Source organism: Anguilla anguilla, chromosome 3, assembly GCF_013347855.1.
Source record: "Anguilla anguilla isolate fAngAng1 chromosome 3, fAngAng1.pri, whole genome shotgun sequence".
Lineage (NCBI taxonomy): Eukaryota > Metazoa > Chordata > Actinopteri > Anguilliformes > Anguillidae > Anguilla > Anguilla anguilla.
Window position 1 is genome coordinate 44,502,762 of NC_049203.1, and position 22,263 is coordinate 44,525,024.

General features: G+C 44.0%; 2 protein-coding genes across 14 annotated transcripts in view; one reads left to right on the plus strand and one right to left on the minus strand.

Annotated features, from left to right (window-relative positions):
* LOC118223058 (zinc finger MYM-type protein 2-like) overlaps window positions 1-5,672 on the minus strand; it is a 35,685-nt gene extending 30,013 nt beyond the window's left edge. For 5 of the 13 annotated variants that reach the window (XM_035409158.1, XM_035409157.1, XM_035409156.1 and 2 more), the window contains exon 1: window positions 5,526-5,665. The gene's annotated coding sequence lies outside the window, so the exon portion shown is untranslated. Of the gene's footprint in view, window positions 1-4,339; window positions 4,566-4,914; window positions 5,074-5,174; window positions 5,194-5,525 lie in introns of those variants that run through there. The other 8 variants (XM_035409154.1, XM_035409149.1, XM_035409152.1 and 5 more) reach the window with 7 other exon arrangements.
* A 1,580-nt stretch (window positions 5,673-7,252) lies between these two features.
* Window positions 7,253-20,111, plus strand: LOC118223059 (paraspeckle component 1-like). The gene is made up of 9 exons (XM_035409161.1): window positions 7,253-7,788; window positions 8,851-9,152; window positions 11,347-11,442; window positions 12,237-12,433; window positions 12,866-12,950; window positions 13,278-13,380; window positions 17,204-17,261; window positions 18,137-18,273; window positions 19,156-20,111. The coding sequence occupies exons 1-9, from the start codon at window positions 7,429-7,431 to the stop codon at window positions 19,366-19,368; spliced, it is 1,551 nt and encodes a 516-aa protein (XP_035265052.1). The 5' UTR covers window positions 7,253-7,428; the 3' UTR covers window positions 19,369-20,111.
* The last annotated feature ends 2,152 nt before the right edge of the window (window positions 20,112-22,263 follow it).

Sequence of the window (22,263 nt, forward strand, 5' to 3'; positions counted from 1 at the left end):
TAAACAGATCTAATAGTAATAAAAGATAAAAATCAAAGATAGCCTAAATGCCCATGAGCTTGTCTGCCATTGAAAGGAGTCATAGCCCACTTGAGACAAAGCAGTTCTATACTCTTAATCCCACTTTAGCCTATATTAAAAACAGGTCTGATGGGCTTACTTTGGGGTAATTTACAAGCTTTTGAATTTGCTACTCAGTTCAGTGAGAAGTTGATTCATTTGTGCTGACTGGTTTCTTTTTAACACAGACTGCAGCCTGCTTTCAAATCCACACTGTGCTAGTGTGCGTATGGGCCCCATGGCCTGCTTTCAAATCCACACTGTGCTAGTGTGCGTATGGGCCCCATGGCCTGCTTTCAAATCCACACTGTGCTAGTGTGCGTATGGGCCCTCCAGCCTGCTTTCAAATCCACACTGTGCTAGTGCCCATATAGGCCCCATGGTCTGCTTTCAAATCCACACTGTGCTAGTGTGCGTATGGGCCCCATGGTCTGCTTTCAAATCCACACTGTGCTAGTGTGCGTATAGGCCCCATGGTCTGCTTTCAAATCCACACTGTGCTAGTGTGCGTATGGGCCCCATGGTGTGCTTTCAAATCCACACTGTGCTAGTGTGCGTATGGGCCCCATGGCCTGCTTTCAAATCCACACTGTGCTAGTGTGCGTATGGGCCCCATGGCCTGCTTTCAAATCCACACTGTGCTAGTGTGCGTATGGGCCCCATGGCCTGCTTTCAAATCCACACTGTGCTAGTGTGCGTATGGGCCCCATGGCCTGCTTTCAAATCCACACTGTGCTAGTGCGGGTATGGGCCCTGCAGCCTGCTTTCAAATCCACACTGTGCTAGTGTCCATATAGGCCCCATGGCCTGCTTTCAAATCCACACTGTGCTAGTGTGCGTATGGGCCCCATGGCCTGCTTTCAAATCCACACTGTGCTAGTGCGGGTATGGGCCCTGCAGCCTGCTTTCAAATCCACACTGTGCTAGTGTGCGTATGGGTCCCACGGCCTGCCTTCAAATCCACACTGTGCTAGTGTGCGTATGGGCCCCATGGCCTGCTTTCAAATCCACACTGTGCTAGTGCGGGTATGGGCCCTGCAGCCTGCTTTCAAATCCACACTGTGCTAGTGTCCATATAGGCCCCATGGCCTGCTTTCAAATCCACACTGTGCTAGTGTGCGTATGGGCCCCATGGCCTGCTTTCAAATCCACACTGTGCTAGTGCGGGTATGGGCCCTGCAGCCTGCTTTCAAATCCACACTGTGCTAGTGTGCGTATGGGTCCCACGGCCTGCCTTCAAATCCACACTGTGCTAGTGTGCGTATGGGCCCCATGGCCTGCTTTCAAATCCACACTGTGCTAGTGCCCATATAGGCCCCATGGCCTGCTTTCAAATCCACACTGTGCTAGTGCCCATATAGGCCCCATGGTCTGCTTTCAAATCCACACTGTGCTAGTGTGCGTATGGGTCCCACGGCCTGCCTTCAAATCCACACTGTGCTAGTGTGCGTATGGGCCCCACGGCCTGCCTTCAAATCCACACTGTGCTAGTGCTGACTGTGGCCAGCAGCCCTGCGGAGGGACACACTATTGGCGCTAGCCTGGTGCAGGGATGAGAGGGTTTTTCGCGTCTCATTGTGCATCGGTGTCCCCCACTGGTTGATTGGGCACCCGCAAGTCTGCCTGTTGACCTGCATGTTAAGTGTCTTCTTCCGGCTCTTGTTCGTACAGCCCCAATATACAACCTACGATGTGATAAGAAGCGGAGGCTGACATGACGTGTTATGGAAGGGGAGCACATGCTTGTCTTCTCGCTCCAGAATCAACAACAAGGGTTGCAGCAATGAATAGCCTAAATACACTTGGCCATTCCAAATTTGGGTGAAGAAACCAATGAGGAGTAATTGGTAATTAGTGAATGTAGTTTCAAACATGTGCACTGGACCTACAATTTCTAGGGATGCACAATATCGAAATTCTGGGGTCAATGTCAATAACAGGCATTTGTCTGGCCATATTAGCCAATGCCAATACTTCACTGTTTTCTGCAACCAAGTTTCCACATTCATGAAAGTAGTTTGGCAGTTTTCAGCTTATGAATGAAAATTTTATTTATATGACAAAAAGGTTCAACTATACCAGTTTCATTTGGAAATTAGCATCAACAGCACATCAAATATGTTGCCCTCTCTGGTATGTGTAGGTTGATACACTAAACTTCCTCTATTCATGCACTACTATTGGATAACTAGAAACTCCATTTTGTGGCACAGTATGCCCTTTGGTTTAGCTCAATACCATTCAATAAAATAAGATTCCGGAAAGAAACAGAAACGTTTATTTGATGCAAGCAGTTTCCTGCAGATTCACAGTAAGCCGTGGGTGAAAAAGATGGAGGGAGACATAGCGAGCCAGAGCAGAAGCACCAGGAAGGCAGCCTATTCACTGAGCTGTGGCGATGGATACAGGGATAACCAATCCATCCAGACACACTTACCACAGCAAACAGCTGAGGCAGTGCAAGCATCACAACACAGAATTCAAACAGTATTTTTTTCTTTGTTTTCACAGAATTTAACAGGCTAAGTGCTACTATGTCTGACGCATGCTGTATGGACAGTGAAAGACAGAATTCCATGCCCTTTTAAAGGGGATCTAATAACGGAGGTGGGAACACGAATCACAAATCCCAGATTTCCCAAACGGAAGCCCCCGCCCCACCAATCTCACAGCGTTCCACCTGCGCAGTGAGTGAGGTCCACCAGCCCCACACTCACATGATTTTCTTCCCCTTGCAATGTGCGAAATACACACTACTCCCGTTACAAGCACCGCAAGCTCAGGTTTTAAGCATACAACGTCACAACCGTACCAAAGCACACGCATGCATCATCTCATCTGGGGATGACTGTACACCTACAACCACACCCACACACCACTCCCCTTCTCCGTCTGCCTGTCTTTCTCTCTCTCTCTCTCTCTCTCTCCCTCTCTCTCAATCCAGCATCTCCTCACCATCGGTGATGCAATTCATTTGTTGCCGTGGTGATCAAACCACCAAGGGGTTTTTTTTCTTCTCTTGGTAGACCTCCGATAGGGTTCACCATCTTTCGTGTACATATGTATGTAGATGCGCGCACTACACACACGCACACAATATTTTATATATATTTTTTTTTCATTTTTAATTTTATGTATTTATTTTTGTACAATAGAAAATTATTTGCATCGCCTTTACAAGATACAAATATTTTAACAGCCTCTAAAACCACAAGAGATCCCAATGCTACAATAAATGACATCACTCAAAAATATGACATTCGAGAAACACAAAATGAATGTGCCAATTTTCAAGAACATCTGAACTAGGATGTTTGACTTGGCATGAAACAGCCCAGCAGCACGTGACCATACAGCCCAAAAAAGCCTAAATGTTCCTGTTGACCTCACCCTGGTCTGTGGCTCCCCTTACCCCCATGCCCCACCTCCCCCTCCCCTCATGTCCGTCAGCTATCCGGCGTCCAGCTGTCAAACCCTCGCCACCATGGAGCGTCTGACTGCAATGCAGTCATGGCAACCAACCACACGGCTCCTGCTCTCCACTGGAAGGAGGGCATCCAGCCCCGCTGCAGCTGCAATTGAGGATGCACAACGTTCCTCTCGGTGGTTTCCATGGCCGCCAACAAGGCTCGGTAACGTTTTCACAAAGACAACAGAACCAGAACCATCTGCTGCAACCAGAGCATCAGAACCTGAGGAGGAACAGCACCAGGGGGCTGGACTTTGAGCAGTAAAGGCAGGACTTCTGAGACAGGCTGAAATGCAGAACCCATCCAGCCATTACTGCATGCGGTCCTGGAGCACATCGGTGCCCAAACGCTGTTCTCAAATCACCATTACCAAGGGCCGAGTCTGGGTCCTCCACTGCCCTCAAAATGAACACAGGATGAAACCATATCAGACACATGTGTCCTGTTCCACATCATGAGTGACTCTGGATGAACAGGCATCACAAGAAGAGGGGTGTCTCTGGCAGCACACACTGCTGCTACTGTACAGTACACCTACCCCATCACATTATGTAATGCAACACAGTTACCATCTATCTTTTTCATAAATGAGCATTACATCAAAAACCCATACAGACAATACCATATTGAGGTACCCATTTTGTTATATCTGCCAGCAATGAACACTAATTTCAATAAGTTCACCCAATTCATCCAACCTTCAACAACCAAATAACATATCTTATATAAGCCCCTTTCCTTCATCCATCTGTCAGCTGACTAGTTAGTTAAAAACGCATACATTATGAATTGATATTTATTAAGCCTACCACTCTTAGCATAATGCAGGCTTTCCCCTCGGGCCGTGCCCTTGACCGCGCGAACGAACAGAATCTCCGTTTTATCCGGAGAGCCACCGACCGCCGGTATGAAGACAACCGGTCACTGACGTCGACCTGACTGAAACTTGCGAGCAGAGCCGGTTTGCTAACATTTTCTAGGAAACTTTAAACTCCAAAACTTTGTCTATAAGAAAAAATAAATAAAGAAAGAAAGAATATGAGCTACCGTTCGCTCCTCACCAAAAAAGTCTAATGCTCGAATGAGAACTCGCTGTTCTTAGCTGACAGCAAACGTGCTTCAGCCGGGAGAGTTCTGTTCCCACCCCTGGCCTCCTCCGCGCACGCAGTCATTGGATTAGCGGCGAACTGGAGGGAGGCGAACCAGGGAGACTGCGCCATTGTTTTTACAGAAAAAAAATAATCATAAGTTATTCGTGACTATTCGCTGCAGATTATGAAGACCGATTGTGTGTGAAAGCAGCCTAAAACGTCTTTGATCAGCAGAAAATGATTCCAGAGCACTAAGGTATTCATAGAGAAGCATGTTTTAGTAGTTCAATTACCTGACTTCCAAGCGTTCTTCGCTATTACAATGTGTTTCCTCTTGGAATGATGCGTTTTCCATAAGGCTAACGTTACAATACCAGTGCGTCATTTAATTGGGAAGTTACCCCTCAGCGACTACCCCGGGCAATCAAAAAATTATATTTGGTGACCCCAAGGGGCGCTACAGCACAGCATATTACATCAACTCCACTCTTTTTAAAAATGTAAAAAAAAATGACCGAACGTAAACCTTCATGTCCCTATAGATGTCAACTACCTTAGACATTTCGGTCCACGCGCGCAGCACATCTGGTTTTACTTCCTGTTTTAGACAGGGGGCTGTTATTTGCCCCCCTCGAGTCGGTTAGTGGCACTGCCTCACGTCCGCCATTAGAGAGCGAACGAAACAATACGTGATAGCACAGGCAATTGCACCCTGTCACAGCAGAGAGGGGGAGAAAATCTCTGGCGGGGTAAAATTAACTGCTAAGTCGCCATTAAATTTTACTTAACAACAAAACTGGAAACTTGCGGGCTCCCTTGTACACCAGACGCACACCTTCAATTGTTGCTACAACTTTTGCCAATTAACCATAAATTGCGATAAAAACGTCTCTGGATCGCTTACCCGAGTCGAGCTGGGAACGATATAGCGCCACTTCTGTGTCTTGACATAAATCCTGAAGCGCATGCGTTAAGACGTAGCGACGTTCGCATGGGAGGTGACTGTCAAAAGAGATCCTTTCCTCGCCTTTCATCACCACGCAAGCGCAGCATGTCGAACTGGAAGGCTGCGGTCAAAATACTTAGGTTTATTTACAATAGAGTTAAGTACTATGTAGGCTGATGGTGTATCATGCTCATTCGTATAATATGTGATGTGTTTTACGAATGTTCAATTGAACACTGTGTTTTTATGCAATGGAATCATCACGAACAGGGTGTGGTTTACAGTGGTCACCATATTTGGTTCCTTATTGGATCTCGTCAACATGGTCTTCTTGACGCCTTACCGCGGTCAAACTCGAAAACATAGACCAAGATTGAGCTTACCGAGGTACCTGAACTCTACACGTGTTAATGATAAGATACGGATTTAGCCTCACTTAAATCCAGTTGCCATTAACAGATCTGGGTATTTGAATACTTTTGATTTTAGTCAATGGCTTTTTTTAAAAAAATGGCTCTAGTCGTAACAAATGGCCACAACCATTCTCCTCTAAAATTTGGCTCTGATTCCTTGTAAAACTGCCCTGCGTGAATGCGTGCTGCGTCACAGAGATGACTGCATTACATAATAATAATAGTAATAATAATAATAATAATAATAATAATAATAATAATTTACAATGTATTATTTATAAAGGCTACTGTTGTTTCAATACAGGCTATGTGCTTTGTAACTCGATACCTTGCTTGGGTTATGCTACGCACTGAGGCGCCTATGTCATAAGCACTTATAACTAGAATTAACCATGTATCTACATATCATAAAGAGTGATTATCTTCCCTCCGTAACATAGCCTGTTTTTGTTTGTTTTGTGCTGTTTGTTAGTTTAGTAACGCGCACACACGCGCCCGCACGCACATACGTACACAAAGATAGGCTACTCGTGTAGGGATTAGATCGATTTGGACAAAGGGCGTTCAGACCCGAGGAATCGAATGCGTCGCTTGCTAATCTTGATTTGTCAGTAACCGCATCCAAGGAAATACATACTTGATTTTGAAAATGAGCTGACTGAACTGGAACTCCATCGAATAAAGTCGGTGTGTGTAGAAAGCATATTTTTGGAACAATTGTCAAACTATATACAGAATTCTTAGTCTATGTGAATTCATGACACTAAGATACATTGCACACATGCATACATAGCCTAGTGCTACTGTGTAGCTGTCTCAGAGGTAACTGGTATTATCTTTACAGATTTGATACCCGTGGATTTATCTTTATTTGGTGTAACTGGACTTTTCATGGTCCAAAAAAAATCTCATCCTAAATATGACGTCATCTCTCCCCAATTCACGGCTATGCTGTAACTTTATATGTAAGAATTAAAGCCAGTCTTTTCACTGAATAGATAATTGTGTCTCCGTGTCACTGTCGAAAATATAATGTTTATTTAAAAGCATCGAGCACTGTCCATGGTACTAGCAGTGTTTGATTTTGCGACACTTAAACGCAATAGCCACGTATTTGAAGTCTCAGCAATAATATTATGACAGGGAGATGTTACAACATTTAATTTTAATAGTTGCTTGAATGCTTGAGAAACTTTGAGGGAGCAAATGGGTTAATCTGGGATCTGCAAAAAAATGAATGTTGAAGATGCCTTGGAAGTACTAGCAGTTTGATGACGTCCGCAGCTGCGCATCGCTGCGAACGCCATCTTTACAGAACATCCTTTTGTAGGACCCAGTTGTTCGTCCTTTGCTCATACAGTTCTACTGTAGGCCATAATAAACTTTACATTTCTCTTGATGCTCTTGGATTAAAGCTGGACAACGTATACGTTACAAAAACGACTACAATGACAAGCAGCAATCTTACACCGGTTAATATTCAAAACAGTGCTCCTTCGCCGAGACCCCTCAACGCACAGCGCAATTTGGCGTCACCAGCAGCTGAACAGGGGGCAGAAATGGAGGGATCAACACCAGCTTCGGAATCAGTACCTGAAAGTGGTGCCAACGAGTCACTGGAGATGATCCTTGACTTGAAAAGCTTCAGAAGACCCGGGGAGAAAACGTTTACCCAGCGATGCAGGTTGTTCGTGGGTAACCTGCCCACAGACTTGACAGAAGAGGATTTTAGGAAGCTTTTTGCGAAATATGGAGAAGCCAGCGAGGTGTTCATTAACCGGGACCGGGGATTCGGATTCATTCGGCTGGTATTATTGTTTTCCTTTTATGATTGTTTTTCTCTCCCCCTTTTACATACTAAGGCTATTAGACCTGGTAGCATCGCACACACAGCTAACTGCATTGTAGAACATGATTGTTTACCTAACTGGTTAGCAGAGCATATGCCATGCGCACACATTTCTTCACTTGCTACTCGCTGAATGTGTTTATATTGTAAAGCTGTCCTCGAATGAGGACCGTATTTTTTAGTCTACATGCCAGTGGTTTAGGATGCATTAAAGGATGCATTCTAACCAGTGAGTGCACGTTTGACATTCCTCTCGATCCACTTAAGCTATTTGGTGAGCAGCTAAAAGCGCGACAAATTATCCTGCTGGCTAAATTATAGTAGTCTACTCTGCCTTTATGGGGCAATTTTGCTACAAAACAAATAGTGCTATTGGTTGGCAACGCCGCACCTCCACAGTGTAGCCTATGCACACCATTCAGGGATTGTGCCAAGGCCGAGAGAAAAATAGGGCTCCGCAAGTTGAGCTTTCAAATATATATTTGTAATTTTGTCACAGCGCACAGGACTTTGCTATAGGAAAGCAAAACTCGGGAAAACCTTCGGACCGAATAAGCGTTTATAAATGAGCATTTTACAAATGACCTAAATTTGTCCAGCGTAAAGCCCAGAACATTACCCGATACTGTAGAAATATTATTAGATCGTTGACATGGTTTTTTTTCAAGCTCCAAATAGTTTTAAATTATCATTGTAAACAATGCAAATTAGTAAAACAAGCTCGTATCAACTTCAATGATTAAATAATTCGTTTGTTAATCGGTTGAACTGCTGAATTGTTCAATGTATATAGCCTAGGCCTATATAACACAAGTTTATATTACATTACATTACATTATATGAATACAAATGGGATAATATGCACTCCATCAGAGTTTATGTACAGAATTTGCATGTTTGCAAGGTTAGATTAACTAGGGTCAGTATGCGCAGTGGGGCTTAGGTGGAATTATTAGCATTCCATTCTTAATTGTCATGACACGGGCATAATGACACATGGTCATTTTGGTTGCCTCTCTAGGAAACCAGAACACTGGCAGAGATCGCCAAGGCCGAGTTGGACGGGATAGTAATGAGGAATCGGCCAATCCGCGTTCGCTTTGCCACCCACGGCTCAGCTCTCACCGTGCGGAATTTATCCCCGGTGGTGTCAAACGAACTACTGGAACAGGCCTTTTCCCAGTTTGGGCCGGTGGAGCGGGCCATTGTGGAGGTGGACGACCGGGGCAGACCCACTGGCAAGGGCTTTGTCGAGTTCGCCTCCAAACCAGCAGCTCGCAAAGCATTGGACCGCTGCACAGATGGGGCCTTTTTACTGACCACGTAAGCCTCTATCCCACCAAGTTGTCATTTAACTGCAATTTGAATGGCTGACTGAATACTGCTGAACTTTAGATTGCTACATTTCATATTCTTAATAGTAAAACAAACCCTGGAGGACCAACCTGGCCCTGTCTCTAGTTTGGCCTGTTGAAGGGGTGGTAGTACAGTATTATAAATGAAGCCATGTTCACATAAACACAATTAATCATATATCCATGCTGTAAAGGCACACATTGTGTAAGTAAGGTAACCTGTTTATGTAGGACATGTGCCCCAATATGATTTCAATTTACATTCCCATCTAAATTCCAGTGGGGTCACTGTTAGCATTGCACTGTTACAATCATCTGTCTATTTATAAAAATTAATGATCAGTTGTGACCTTATAAAAGCAATTTGTTGATTTAATACACTGGGCCAGAGGAAGGACAATAACATGGAGGGAATTTCAAACAAAAAACTCTCTGAGTGACCAGATGCAACAGTACCCTCCTTGTACATTTCATACTGACAAAGTCAATTTATTTTGCACAGTTTGCAACAAATTCCTACAGGCACAAAAACAACAATCAACAGACAAAATAAAAATCATCAGGTATAAACAATGAAGGGGACTCCACTGTCAACGAGAAAAACAGAATTGACATCAGTTGGTATTCTGCTGTATTCGACGGTTTCCATTACATCAGTTTCTACCCCAGATTTGTGTACCTGAGAAATGGACATCACCCTGAATACTGCAGTGCTGGCACAGCTGTGGGAGTTGCATGGCAAGGCTTTAGGGCCACAGCGCAAGGTGACTGCAGAACATGACACATGACTGATCAAAATGATTTGCTGGTTTGAGAGCAGACAGATCAGAATACATGAAAGTGGAGCAACGGAAAAAGGCACACTACTCCAACACACACGTCTCAGTCAAAGTATCTAATGTGTCAAATATTGTGAAGAAGGCGAAACGATACTTGTCTGTTCCAACAACTTTGTTGATGCCTTTGCCTTTGTTGATGTAGTGTCTTCTTATGGATGAGTTTAAGATTTAGCACTGCCAAAGAATAACAGTGGAGACTATTGCTGACCGCTGACTATGATCAGATTTAATCACAAAGTTTGTAATATGAATTTTTATTTCATTTGAGTTCATCTGTTTTAGCCTTGAGTTTTTTAGCAGCCTACCCATGCTTCAAACTATTTAATTGTTCTGACTAGTCTTATTTAACTATTTTGCAGGTTAAATAATTGCAGTTTTCATGTCCCCATTTCTTATGTAAGAAAAATTAAGTGAACGTTACCACGCAACGCTATGAACATATCTGCCACGTGTCTATGGTTTTATGTGCTGAAAGCAACATGTGACACTGTCAATCATCATCTGGGCTTAATTAGTGGAAGCTGATGAAGATTACTAGAGAGGAGCATTGTGATAATTAACTGACAAGAAGACTCTATCGTCCTCTTGCTGAGGGATGACTGAATTGCGGATGAGAAACTGCCCGAGGAAAAACGTTGGAAAAATATTTACTTACCTTTGCATCTAGGATTTGTAATGCTTTGGTTTGCAGCTGAGATTCTGGTTTGGTCCACTAAAAAATTGGACATCCCTGTGTTAAGCTGATGGGAAAAAAACAAGAAAAATGCTTGGCACTTGTTTATGCCCCAGTATTGCTAATTTTATTGTAAAAATGGACAACGATTTCACCCAAAATGGGCCTTTGCTAAAATCTTGGTTTGACATAATGCAATATATGAGTAGTTGTCTTGGTATTTGGCTACTTTCTCTTTTAATCACCCTCTTGTTAAAGGCAGAACTGAAAATAGAGCAGCCCACACTGGTGTGGTGACTAGCTAAACCATGCTAGTTTTCCCAAAGGGGGAACTGTGTGTTCAAATGATCAAGGCTTTCCAGGAAAGCTTTTCAGCTCAGAACTTTTCTATACTGAATGTACTATACAGTGGTTCTGAACCCTGGTCTCAGAAACCTGTAGGGTCTGCTGGGTTTCAGACCCAAGAAAGTAAATCGTTAGGTGTTAACTGTGTAATCATTCCAATTTAATTGATCAAATAAGTGCTCAGTAACAATGCAAACCATCAGATTGTCTGTCCAAGACAGAGGTATTACAGCTATGTAACTATAGAGTGATGATGATCATTCATACATGTTTTATTATTCCTCCCCACTTCCCCTCCTCCCCAGAACACCCTGTCCTGCTATTGTTGAGCCAACAGACCAGTTTGACGATGAGGACGGCCTTCCTGAAAAGATTTTACAAAAAAGTGCTCAATATCACAAGTAAGTTTGTTCAATATTGTCTGTCTGTCTGTCTGCCTATCACTCTGTCTGTCTTTATCTCATGACATCATTTAAGACTAGACTGTAACATTCTTGGACAGAGAGAGATGCTTCTTTCAAATATTTCATTCCTTTTTTATCTCCAATCTGCAATCTGCAATTTTGCTGTTTGAGTCAACATTGTACAGCCTACAGAAGTAGTGCAGGACTGAAGTCAAGACTTAACTTGTTTGGACATACTGGAGTCATTGACAGAACCCTTTGCAGCAGTGACCGGAGGAACTCTATCAAACTTAAATGGATAGTTCCCTTTCTGGTATTTCTTGATGTCATTTCAGGTTTAGTGTATGTGTTTGACTGGCACATGCAGTTTTGTTGTGTGATGAAAGATAGTTTATGTTTCTGATGACCTGCTAGTTTTACAGTGACAGGTATAGGGACATTAGGTGTCTATTGGCCTTAATGAACTGAACCTCTCAGCAGAAGTCATAACCGAGTCTGAGGCTTAAACCTGTAATTACAGGGCCCATTCTTTACCGACTGAGACTCTCAGGAAAGCAGAGCTACCACACTACCAACCAGCACTGCATGTGACCGGTCACAACAGCATGATTACCGGTTTAAATACAGTGAAGTGTGCATGAAAGTGTGCATGTGAGCGAGTGAGAGCACATGTGTGCTTGAGTGTATGTGTGGAACTTGATTTTGGTATGTGTGGAGATTAACGTTGGTGGTCATGTGAGTGTGTGAGAGTGCATGTGTGGAGCTTGACTTTGGCAATCTTTGGGCTTCAGGGAGAGAGAGAAGCCCCCTCGCTTCGCCCAGCCTGGGACGTTTGAGTTCGAGTACTCCTCCCGCTGGAAGGCCCTGGAGGAGATGGAGAAGCAGCAGCGCGAGCAGGTGGAGCGCAACATCAGTGAGGCCAAAGAGAAGCTGGAGGCCGAGATGGAGGCAGCGCGACACGAGCACCAGCTCATGATGATGAGACAAGGTTTCCACAGAAACGCTCAGCTCCGCCTATTACATACAGCAGCATGCAGCTCCACCTTCGTATACAACTGAATGAATGTTATGTAATGAACAGCACCATTCCATTCAACCACGCGAGCGAACCTGATTTGTGTACATCACCACACTGATGCACCTGGGTTATTTATACTTCATTTTGTTTCTACAATATTGCATTTAAATCGTATGTTATTAGTGGAACCAGGAAGCGGTGATTTATTTTTGTACAATGAGTATAATGCCAGGAGCCTTTCAGGACCAACATTTCACGTTTTAATACATTCTCTGCATATATTGTTTACTGGGGTAGCTGCAGGTGTTTATTTAGACAGTGTACCTGTAAATTCAAAGGGAGTGGGGGATTTAATAGGGAGTGGGGGATTTAATGAATGGTACATTTCCTGCTCTGAAACAGATCTAATGCGACGTCAAGAAGAACTGAGGCACCTGGAGGAGTTGAGGAATCAAGAGCTGCAAAAACGCAAACAGATAGAAATGAGGTACACACATAAGAGTTTGATACTTAGAGAAATCGACAGGGGAGAAATGTAACACTAATACAGAGAAGGGGAATGTGTAGAAATGTAACACTGAGAGAACAGACACATGAATATTACAGTGAAATGAGAGTGACAGCTGTCTGTCAGGAGTTATTTACCCTTGATGTTGAGATAGTCGTATGCTGTTAATATATTTCCTCGTGTGTGTGTGTGTGCATGTATGCATGCGTGCGTGTGTATTTGCGTGTGCATGTGTGTGTGCTTGTGCGTGTGTGTATGTGTACGTGTGTGGGTGTGTGTGCTTGTGTGTGTCTGCTGTTTCTGTAGGCATGAGGAGGAGAGGCGCAGGCGAGAGCAGATGATGCGGCAGTCTGAGCAAGAGGAAATGAGGCACCAGACAGACGGTTTTAAACCCAGCTACATGGACAATGTGAGTACAACCTGCACATGCCTCTACACTAACCTGCCCTGATACACCTGCTCCTGCCTCTACACTAACCCTGCCCTGATACCCCTGCTCCTGCCTCTACACTAACCCTGCCCTGATACACCTGCTCCTGCCTGTACACTAACCCTGCCCTGATACCCCTGCTCCTGCCTCTACACTAACCCTGCCCTGATACACCTGCTCCTGCCTCTACACTAACCCTGCCCTGATACCCCTGCTCCTGCCTCTACACTAACCCTGCCCTGATACCCCTGCTCCTGCCTCTACACTAACCCTGCCCTGATACACCTGCTCCTGCCTCTACACTAACCCTGCCCTGATACCCCTGCTCCTGCCTCTACACTAACCCTGCCCTGATACACCTGCTCCTGCCTCTACACTAACCTGCCCTGATACCCCTGCTCCTGCCTCTACACTAACCCTGCCCTGATACCCCTGCTCCTGCCTCTACACTAACCCTGCCCTGATACCCCTGCTCCTGCCTCTACACTAACCCTGCCCTGATACACCTGCTCCTGCCTCTACACTAACCCTGCCCTGATACCCCTGCTCCTGCCTCTACACTAACCCTGCCCTGATACACCTGCTCCTGCCTCTACACTAACCCTGCCCTGATACCCCTGCTCCTGCCTCTACACTAACCCTGCCCTGATACCCCTGCTCCTGCCTCTACACTAACCCTGCCCTGATACACCTGCTCCTGCCTCTACACTAACCCTGCCCTGATACCCCTGCTCCTGCCTCTACACTATCCCTGCCCTGATACCCCTGCTCCTGCCTCTACACTAACCCTGCCCTGATACCCCTGCTCCTGCTTCTACACTAACCCTGCCCTGATACCCCTGCTCCTGCCTCTACACTAACCCTGCCCTGATACCCCTGCTCCTGCCTCTACACTAACCCTGCCCTGATACACCTGCTCCTGCCTCTACACTAACCCTGCCCTGATACACCTGCTCCTGCCTCTACACTAACCCTGCCCTGATACACCTGCTCCTGCCTGTACACTAACCCTGCCCTGATACCCCTGCTCCTGCCTGTACACTAACCCTGCCCTGATACACCTGCTCCTGCCTCTACACTAACCCTGCCCTGATACACCTGCTCCTGCCTGTACACTAACCCTGCCCTGATACACCTGCTCCTGCCTCTACACTAACCCTGCCCTGATACCCCTGCTCCTGCCTGTACACTAACCCTGCCCTGATACCCCTGCTCCTGCCTCTACACTAACCCGGCCCTGATACACCTGCTCCTGCCTCTACACTAACCCTGCCCTGATACACCTGCTCCTGCCTCTACACTAACCCTGCCCTGATACCCCTGCTCCTGCCTCTACACTAACCTGCCCTGATACCCCTGCTCCTGCCTCTACACTAACCTGCCCTGATACACCTGCTCCTGCCTCTACACTAACCCTGCCCTGATACACCTGCTCCTGCCTCTACACTAACCCTGCCCTGATACCCCTGCTCCTGCCTCTACACTAACCTGCCCTGATACACCTGCTCCTGCCTGTACACTAACCCTGCCCTGATACACCTGCTCCTGCCTCTACACTATTCCTGCCCTGATACATCTGTGCCTGCCTCTACACTATCCCTGCCCTGATACATCTGTGCCTGCCTCTATCTGTCTCTACACAAACTCTGCCTGATACCCCATACAAAAAATTCAGGTGTTCTAAAACCACATATGAACACCCAATGTGTGAAGAGTACATGTGAACTATAAACATAATCCCACTTGTAAGATGATAGTGGGTATAGGTAACCTGTGCTATATCAAGTGTCTTGTTTTGTTTTCACATTTGAAAAAGTCTCAGTCTTACCTGAAAATGTAGATTGTCACGTGATTTCAGGTCACGTTTTTGTTCTCGCTTGTGGAAATTTTCATTCACATGTGAAAAAAGCCAATCATGCGGGAAAATGTTGAGTTCACGTGTGACTTTTTTTTCACGTAGGAATATTTCAAATTTCACGTGATTTTTTCATAAGGGACACCTATGCCTACCTCTGCCTGCCTTTACAGTAACTGTACATACACACCTTCACACTACCTCTACACTGTGTTTCGCTATGTTACAACAATCCACTGAAATTTCCCATTTCATTTGGCCTGCCTGGATACACAACCGTGTTTTCAACAAGACTAGGCAAGTCTAGCTGAGCCAGACCCTCGGTATTGCCTGGGGGAACTCCTAGAAAACAGAAGCATCACTCACTCACTCAGTTGCAGACGACAGCTTTTCTAGGCCGACCCCCAGTGTCCGGCCAAAATCAGATCTAAGCAACCGACCACCTGCAACCGATCAGCTTTCAATTTTTCCAAACAACTTTTCAGAAAAAGCTCTAGCCGCTTATAATGAGTGGACTTGGCAGCACCTCTGGACCTCTCTCTCTACCTCTGCTCCACCTCCACTCCTATGCTTTGCTCCACTTGCCTCCACACTCGCACGTACACACCCCTCTGTCCACCTCTATCTTAAACACAATGAGAAAAAAGATATTGACTCTTTATACATGATGATGGGTTAGTTTGATTGTTGATAGTATTTGTATTTAGTAATATGCATATCATTTATATGAATTTGAAGGGATTTGATTTGCTTACACTATCTGCTTGTCCAGCAGGATTAGCACTTGCGGACATTCTGCTGAATCTAGGTCAGTGTGCAGTGAGGAGTATTTGGGTTACAGGCATTACAACTGTGTCCCTCAGTTTCAAGGTGGCTGTATCGCAGGATGAAGGGAGATATTTTTTTTGTGTTAGCCACAACAGCATTAGCCAGGGTAACATATAGAGCTTTGGGTCATAGGTACAGTGCATAATGGCATGGTCCTGCTGCCTTTTATAAGGACTTCACGCCACAAATAAACTGCAGTCAGGGGTGGTAATGCGCAGTGGGGTGAAAGCCAGGGGTCACCCCCCCCATAAATCATGGGAACTGCATGGCTTGCAGTTGTTCATTCCATTTATACCACCATAAACACTTATCATAAACAAATATGAAATTACAGAGGTACAGAAAATGAATGAGTTATGAAGTTAAATGGTCACATTTTGGTATGTGTACATCTGCCAACAAATATAATTCCTACATTGTTAAGATGCTTCTTGTGCAGTAAATAGCAGCAAAAGCCCGGTGTTGTTCAAGTGATAAAAATAAAATAGGAAAGACATTTGTGAACTGTTGTGAACTGTGAAGAGGAGCAGCTTGATGAGAAGCTGCCTGCTGTGAATGAGAAAATTATTTGTTGACATATCTTGGATATGTCTGTTTGATATATTTTTGATATTTCATAGGTCTCTTGGTTAGGCTTCTTTCCCAGTATTTTTACATGTCCAATGTTATGCAATATTGAGTATATAAAGAAATAATATTCTGCATATAGAAATTAAGATGGATAGATAGGAAGAGCATGTAGACATTATGTTTGCAGTCTGCAAATTGTGTGTGTAACAAGCATCAAGGATGGTATTAATAGGTTGTTGTTCTGTTTTTAATTGTTCGCATAAGTAAAGTCTCTCATTGCATTGTAAGATTATTAGATCATTCGATTTTTCTTTCAGCAGTGCTTGTGGTATTATCACAGTATTATTATCACCTTATGTTCCCTGTTAAATGTGTCAGGCCGTATTAATTCTTTAAATGACTGTCAGCTGACTTTGTGTTTCAGAAGTTCAGAAATGCAGAATGAGTCTTGCTGTGGTGTGTCTCAGTGACCACTTTGAAGTCACCAATTTCGGACATGTTTTCCTCTGTGGAGCTGCACCTGTTGCTATACCTGTTTTTCCCTTTCAGAGAGACCAGGATGTGAGGATGGGAGATGTGGGACCACGTGGACCGTTAAACATGGCAGGTACGGTCATAACTGCATGCTAACCAGGCCCAGTGCTGTTCACACTGCTGAAACCAAGCTGGGTTGGCTGGCTTTGTGTGTCTATTTGGAAGGTAGATTTCTTGGTAATAATTAAGGAAGCTTGCCTTTGTTATTGCCATAGAGACCCTGGGAGTTTGTGTCTGTTGTCGCTCCAAATAGAGAAAGCAGAATCACAAGGTGAGTCAGACAGTTCAAAGAGGATGTATCTACAGTCCCTAACAGCCCTTTTTTGATCATGGTCCTACAGTGTCACTTATATCTGTTTAAACCATTGATCGCGTAATCTTAAAACAAAAGGACCCAGACGAATCAGTCAGTTAATTGATCAAACAGTCCTTAGTATTCATTTACAATCAAGTGAACAAATAGCACTTCACAGTAGACATTTGCTGGAGGGGAAAAATACTTCAACAATGTGAGAAAAATTGGAAACATATCCCTGAACTCTTTAGTTTAGATCTTGTAAAAGTAGGATAGGGCCGCAAACACTACAAAAAGACGAAACCAGACCTCCTCCTTTATGGTTATAGCTGGGCTCCACCAAACAAAATAAATGGTTGACCCTTCAGCCCTCTCACGGGTCAGAGGTTTGTGGGGTTCTCTTACCAATGTGATCGAATGCCAGTGGGAGGTATTGTTTTTTATTGGGGCATGCTCTCTTTGATAACATCATTAGAAGGATGGGAGGTTGGGTAAGAACTTAAATTGGTCACGAAAGCAGTTGATTAGTTCGTTAATTCACCTCAACTGGAGCTTATTTTTAAGCTGAGAACAAAAACCAGCAGACCCTGTAGCCCTCCGGTGTTCCAGACCCCCCTCCTCACCCACTCCCTCTCTATGGTGTTTTTGTACAGATGCATATAACCCCACCCCTGGCAACGCTAACAAGGCCCCCCCTCAGATGAGCATCACCGGCCGGGGAGGAGCCCTGGCGGCTGAGGGAGGGGCCAACATGGGAACCCCGATGATGCCCCCGGATACTGGCACCATGGTAATGTGCACATATCTTGTATCCATGTAGTCCTCTGTGCTCCTGTCCTGTGTTCTCACCCTCCACCCCTGCTCATGTGGAGGGTGCATGGCTCTCATGGGAAGGGTGACATCTCCCTTCCTGGTCTGTGTACTTTTTGGCTAATCATTTTCCATTTCAGAAACAGAAATTTAAAAAACAAGAAATGAATGGTTATTTGTGTTGCTGACTGATTTTAATCATTAAATTACAGAGACTGAAATTGCTCTCGATTTTAAAGTTTATGGTGTGATGTTCTGATTTCGATTTTCTCATGGGAGAAGGGGCCGGCGGTTACTCTCAGGGGTCAAATGTAGAAAAAATTGATGTGGAAATCTGTGGGCATGGATTAGTAGCCTAAACTGTATCAGAGACGATTTTTTCATTATCAAACTGTCTCTGACTGTGCCCACAAATTACACTAGCTAGCGGCCATCAATGGTCAGCCGTAGCAGTTACGTTAGGCTAATGTTTGTGTTTCGTCGCCATGGATACGACGTAGAGACACTGACCTTACTTGTAAATAATAAATGAATACTTTTTTTATGAATGAAGTACAATGAAGTACAATGTTACAATGTCATTAATTTGTAACGTAGGGTTTGAAGCAATGAACTTAATGAAGTGATTCCTTCTCTTCCATTTCTTTCTGCATCCATTTTACGTATCTCTTCTTGGCCTGCTACTGAACTCTGCCCCACTCCCTGGTCCTTCCCCGGTGGCATGGTTTTGGCACGCGCTACACTGGCAAACCATCTGTGGATCAACTGGACCGTGCATTTACGGTCATGGCCTGGACTGGATCGTGTGTTTGTGGTCATGGATGGTCTGGGTGCTTAAATGCTTAAACCCTCTCTGCTGTAGCGTGTGGACAGGTTCTCCCATGGCACCGCACCCCCCTCTCCGGGGTTCCCCATGGGGGGTCGACCAGGACTGGAGCCCCAGCAGCAGCCCCCACTGGGCGTGGTAGGCTCAGGCCCTATGGGTGATGGGGCTGGTGGCCCAGGGGGATTTGGCCGGGCCAGCCCTGGCGGTGGTAACTTTGATGGGCCCAACAGCAAACGCCGCCGGTACTGAAAAGATTTGCACAGGCCCCCTCCCCTGTGGCAAGCCTGCCTCCAGTCTGTCCCACCCCCACCATTAAAAAAAGACATTGGAAAGGACTTTTGTGTATGGGCCTGTAACATGATTTGGCCAAAAAGTTTTGACATTGATATCAAGCAACAGTGCAGTTGTCTATGTGAAAAGAATCACTTTTGCTTTTTTTCTACAGCAAAAACAGTATAAAAAATAAAGAAATTAGGATATTCAAAACAACTGATAATCATTGAGGCATTCTGTACAAATTCACATAAGTTGACATCTTCATTGAGTTCATATTATGATCTAACTTGCTTTGTGTGTTTAAAAAATTGCCAGAATAGGTGTTATATTTATTTTTTTTGTTGTATTTTATTTGTTATTTAATGTTTTATTTTACCAGGAAGTGATCTTTTGCAAAGAAAACCTGGTTTGAAAGAGCAACAAGGACAAATGTTACAATGTTAATTATTTTTTATTTAATTTAAGTTAATTTAAGTTAATATGTAACTTAATTCTATTTAATTTTACTCTTTGTGTAGGTCTCAACGTTCCAGTGTTAAGCTGCATGTTTCTGCTTTTTCTCTTCTAATCCATTTCTTTATGAGTGGACTGTCCTCTTTCCTGCCACATTCTGCTCCATGGGTATTGGTGCTGTAATAAAGCCCTGGTTTGAACTGTCTGGTGGAAGCTTCTAAGTCTCTATTCTGCACTGTAAATAAACAGATTTCCGTGAACTACATAAAGTTTGGGCTGTATTTTGTATGTGTACATGTATGTGGAGGGGGAGTTATGGCTTGCTTACAGCTACCCTCAGAGTGTGAATTTGGGGGCGGGGAGGGGAGCTATATGAGTAACCCTACAGGCCATATTGCACTATAACACTGCGAGCATGTAAATGCTCATCAACAATATGATTTTCGGTGAAGTATTGTTGCACTTGCCATACATCTTTGGCCAATACGCATATGATGGACATGGTCAGCCATTACAGACCTGCAGCCATCTTTGTACATATCAAAATTTCCTTCACCATTTAACAGAGCAATGTGCTGTAAATCAGACATGCTAAATTTGGTGAGAATCAGGCAAGCATTCTAGGAATGTATCTCCACCTAGAGTGTGTTTTACATGGGTGTTATGTATAATAAATTGGCAGCCATACCTGCCAAATTTTATGAGTTTTTGAGCTTGGGATAGGGGTGAAAATGTTGCGAAGAAGAAGAAAAAGAAAAGTTAAAAGAAGAAGAAGAAGCTGAAAATGTAGAATTCTAGCAAAAAGGATAGGGGTCGTATGCACCCTTGGTGCTTGGCTCCCTAATAATCCTAGCAAAAACATTAGGGGTCCTTCTAGGGCACCCTTGGTTCTTGGAAAATTTTTAATTTACTGAATTAAAGGTTAATTTTGTGTATGTGAGGTGTTGTCCAAAGTATCATAAAACTAGTTTCATTTCTATCACACTACAATATAAGGCACTTACAGTGTGTTTGACATGTTTTCATATCATTGTATATATTGAATATTATACATTTTTATTATGGCTGCAGTATATGAAATACGGGTCATTTGTGAACTCTTGGTGCTGCATAGGTCTATTTAGGTTCACCAGTTTAACAGTTTTATTGCCTGCTATTCAGTCATCCCTCAGCCAGAGGTCGATAGAGCATTTCTATCAATCAATTATCACATTGCCCTATTCCCGTAATCTATATCAATTACATTATTGATGCTTCTCACTCACCCACTCACACACACACTCACACACCAACGGTGAAAGGCTGCCATGCAAGGTACCAATCAGTTCGTTGGGAGAAATTAGGGGTTAGGTGTTTTGCTGAGGGACACTTCGACAAGCCCAGTGCGGGGGATCGAGCCGGCAACCCTGTGACTGTCGACCGTCCGACTGTTGTTGCACCTGATTGTTCAAAGACATTTTTGTGACTGACATTCCGTTCATGTCTCATCAGTATTACACCCAACTAATTACTTTCATGAGGGTCACAATTGATCACTGACTGTATAATTAGTCAGTAGATTGCTATGACCCAATGTCTACAGTGACCCCACAAAGATTTAAATAGATTTGCAAGATGAAATTATTTTAGGTCATGCCCAGGATAAACTGGTGTCCCAAAGTATGGGGCATGGCCTGACAACCATTAATATAGTGAATGGCATACCAATCATCCTAGTATCTTAACTAAACTGATTTAACAAGAGCACAGCATCTATCAATACAACATATTTATCATGAATTCAGCAAAAAAGTGTAAAGCATTGAAATGGTTCATTCCAGAGCTGGCCGGTGCAGACACAGAAGGAATGCAATAATGAGACACCTGAACAAAAACTATAATGAAGTACTGCTGACAGACCATATAGGGATGAGAAGAGGACATCGGGGCTTCTGACGTTTCTGTAGCACGTCAGAAAATGGCAATGGTCTGTGCAGTGAGGAAGGAGTTTAAAAGACCTGACATGCAGTGCTGTTTTTTAATCACTGTCCTTGCATTTGGAGGAAATTCTTCATGATATCAAGATCCATGCCAGCACTGTATTGACTATCTGAAGGGAAATTATGGTTGCATTCACTGAATGTGAAAACACCAGAAATGTTTGAGCCTTCATATAGGTTTGTAAACCTGGTGGGACATTTTTTTTATTTGAAAGGTATTAACAGCGTTATATTTTGTATGGCATATATGGTATGACATACATTTTATATGAAACTGAAAAAGAAATGAACAAAGTTAACATTGAAGGATAACTTCTAGTGATTATGTTATAACTTCTACAAAAATGTGTTTGTTGAATTGACAGCTATGGGAATCAGTTGAAGTTGTTGCACTTTGTTCTACTCTTGCAATCAATTGACATAAATTGGGAAAACC

Excerpts from the sequence above, each read along its gene's own strand:
- LOC118223059 (XM_035409161.1), top strand. The coding sequence starts at position 7,429 with ATGACAAGCAGCAATCTTACACCGGTTAATATTCAAAACAGTGCTCCT. Across the intron at positions 11,443-12,236 it reads AAAAGTGCTCAATATCACAA|GGAGAGAGAGAAGCCCCCTC; the intron begins GTAAGTTTGTTC and ends TTTGGGCTTCAG. Across the intron at positions 13,381-17,203 it reads AACCCAGCTACATGGACAAT|AGAGACCAGGATGTGAGGAT; the intron begins GTGAGTACAACC and ends TTTCCCTTTCAG.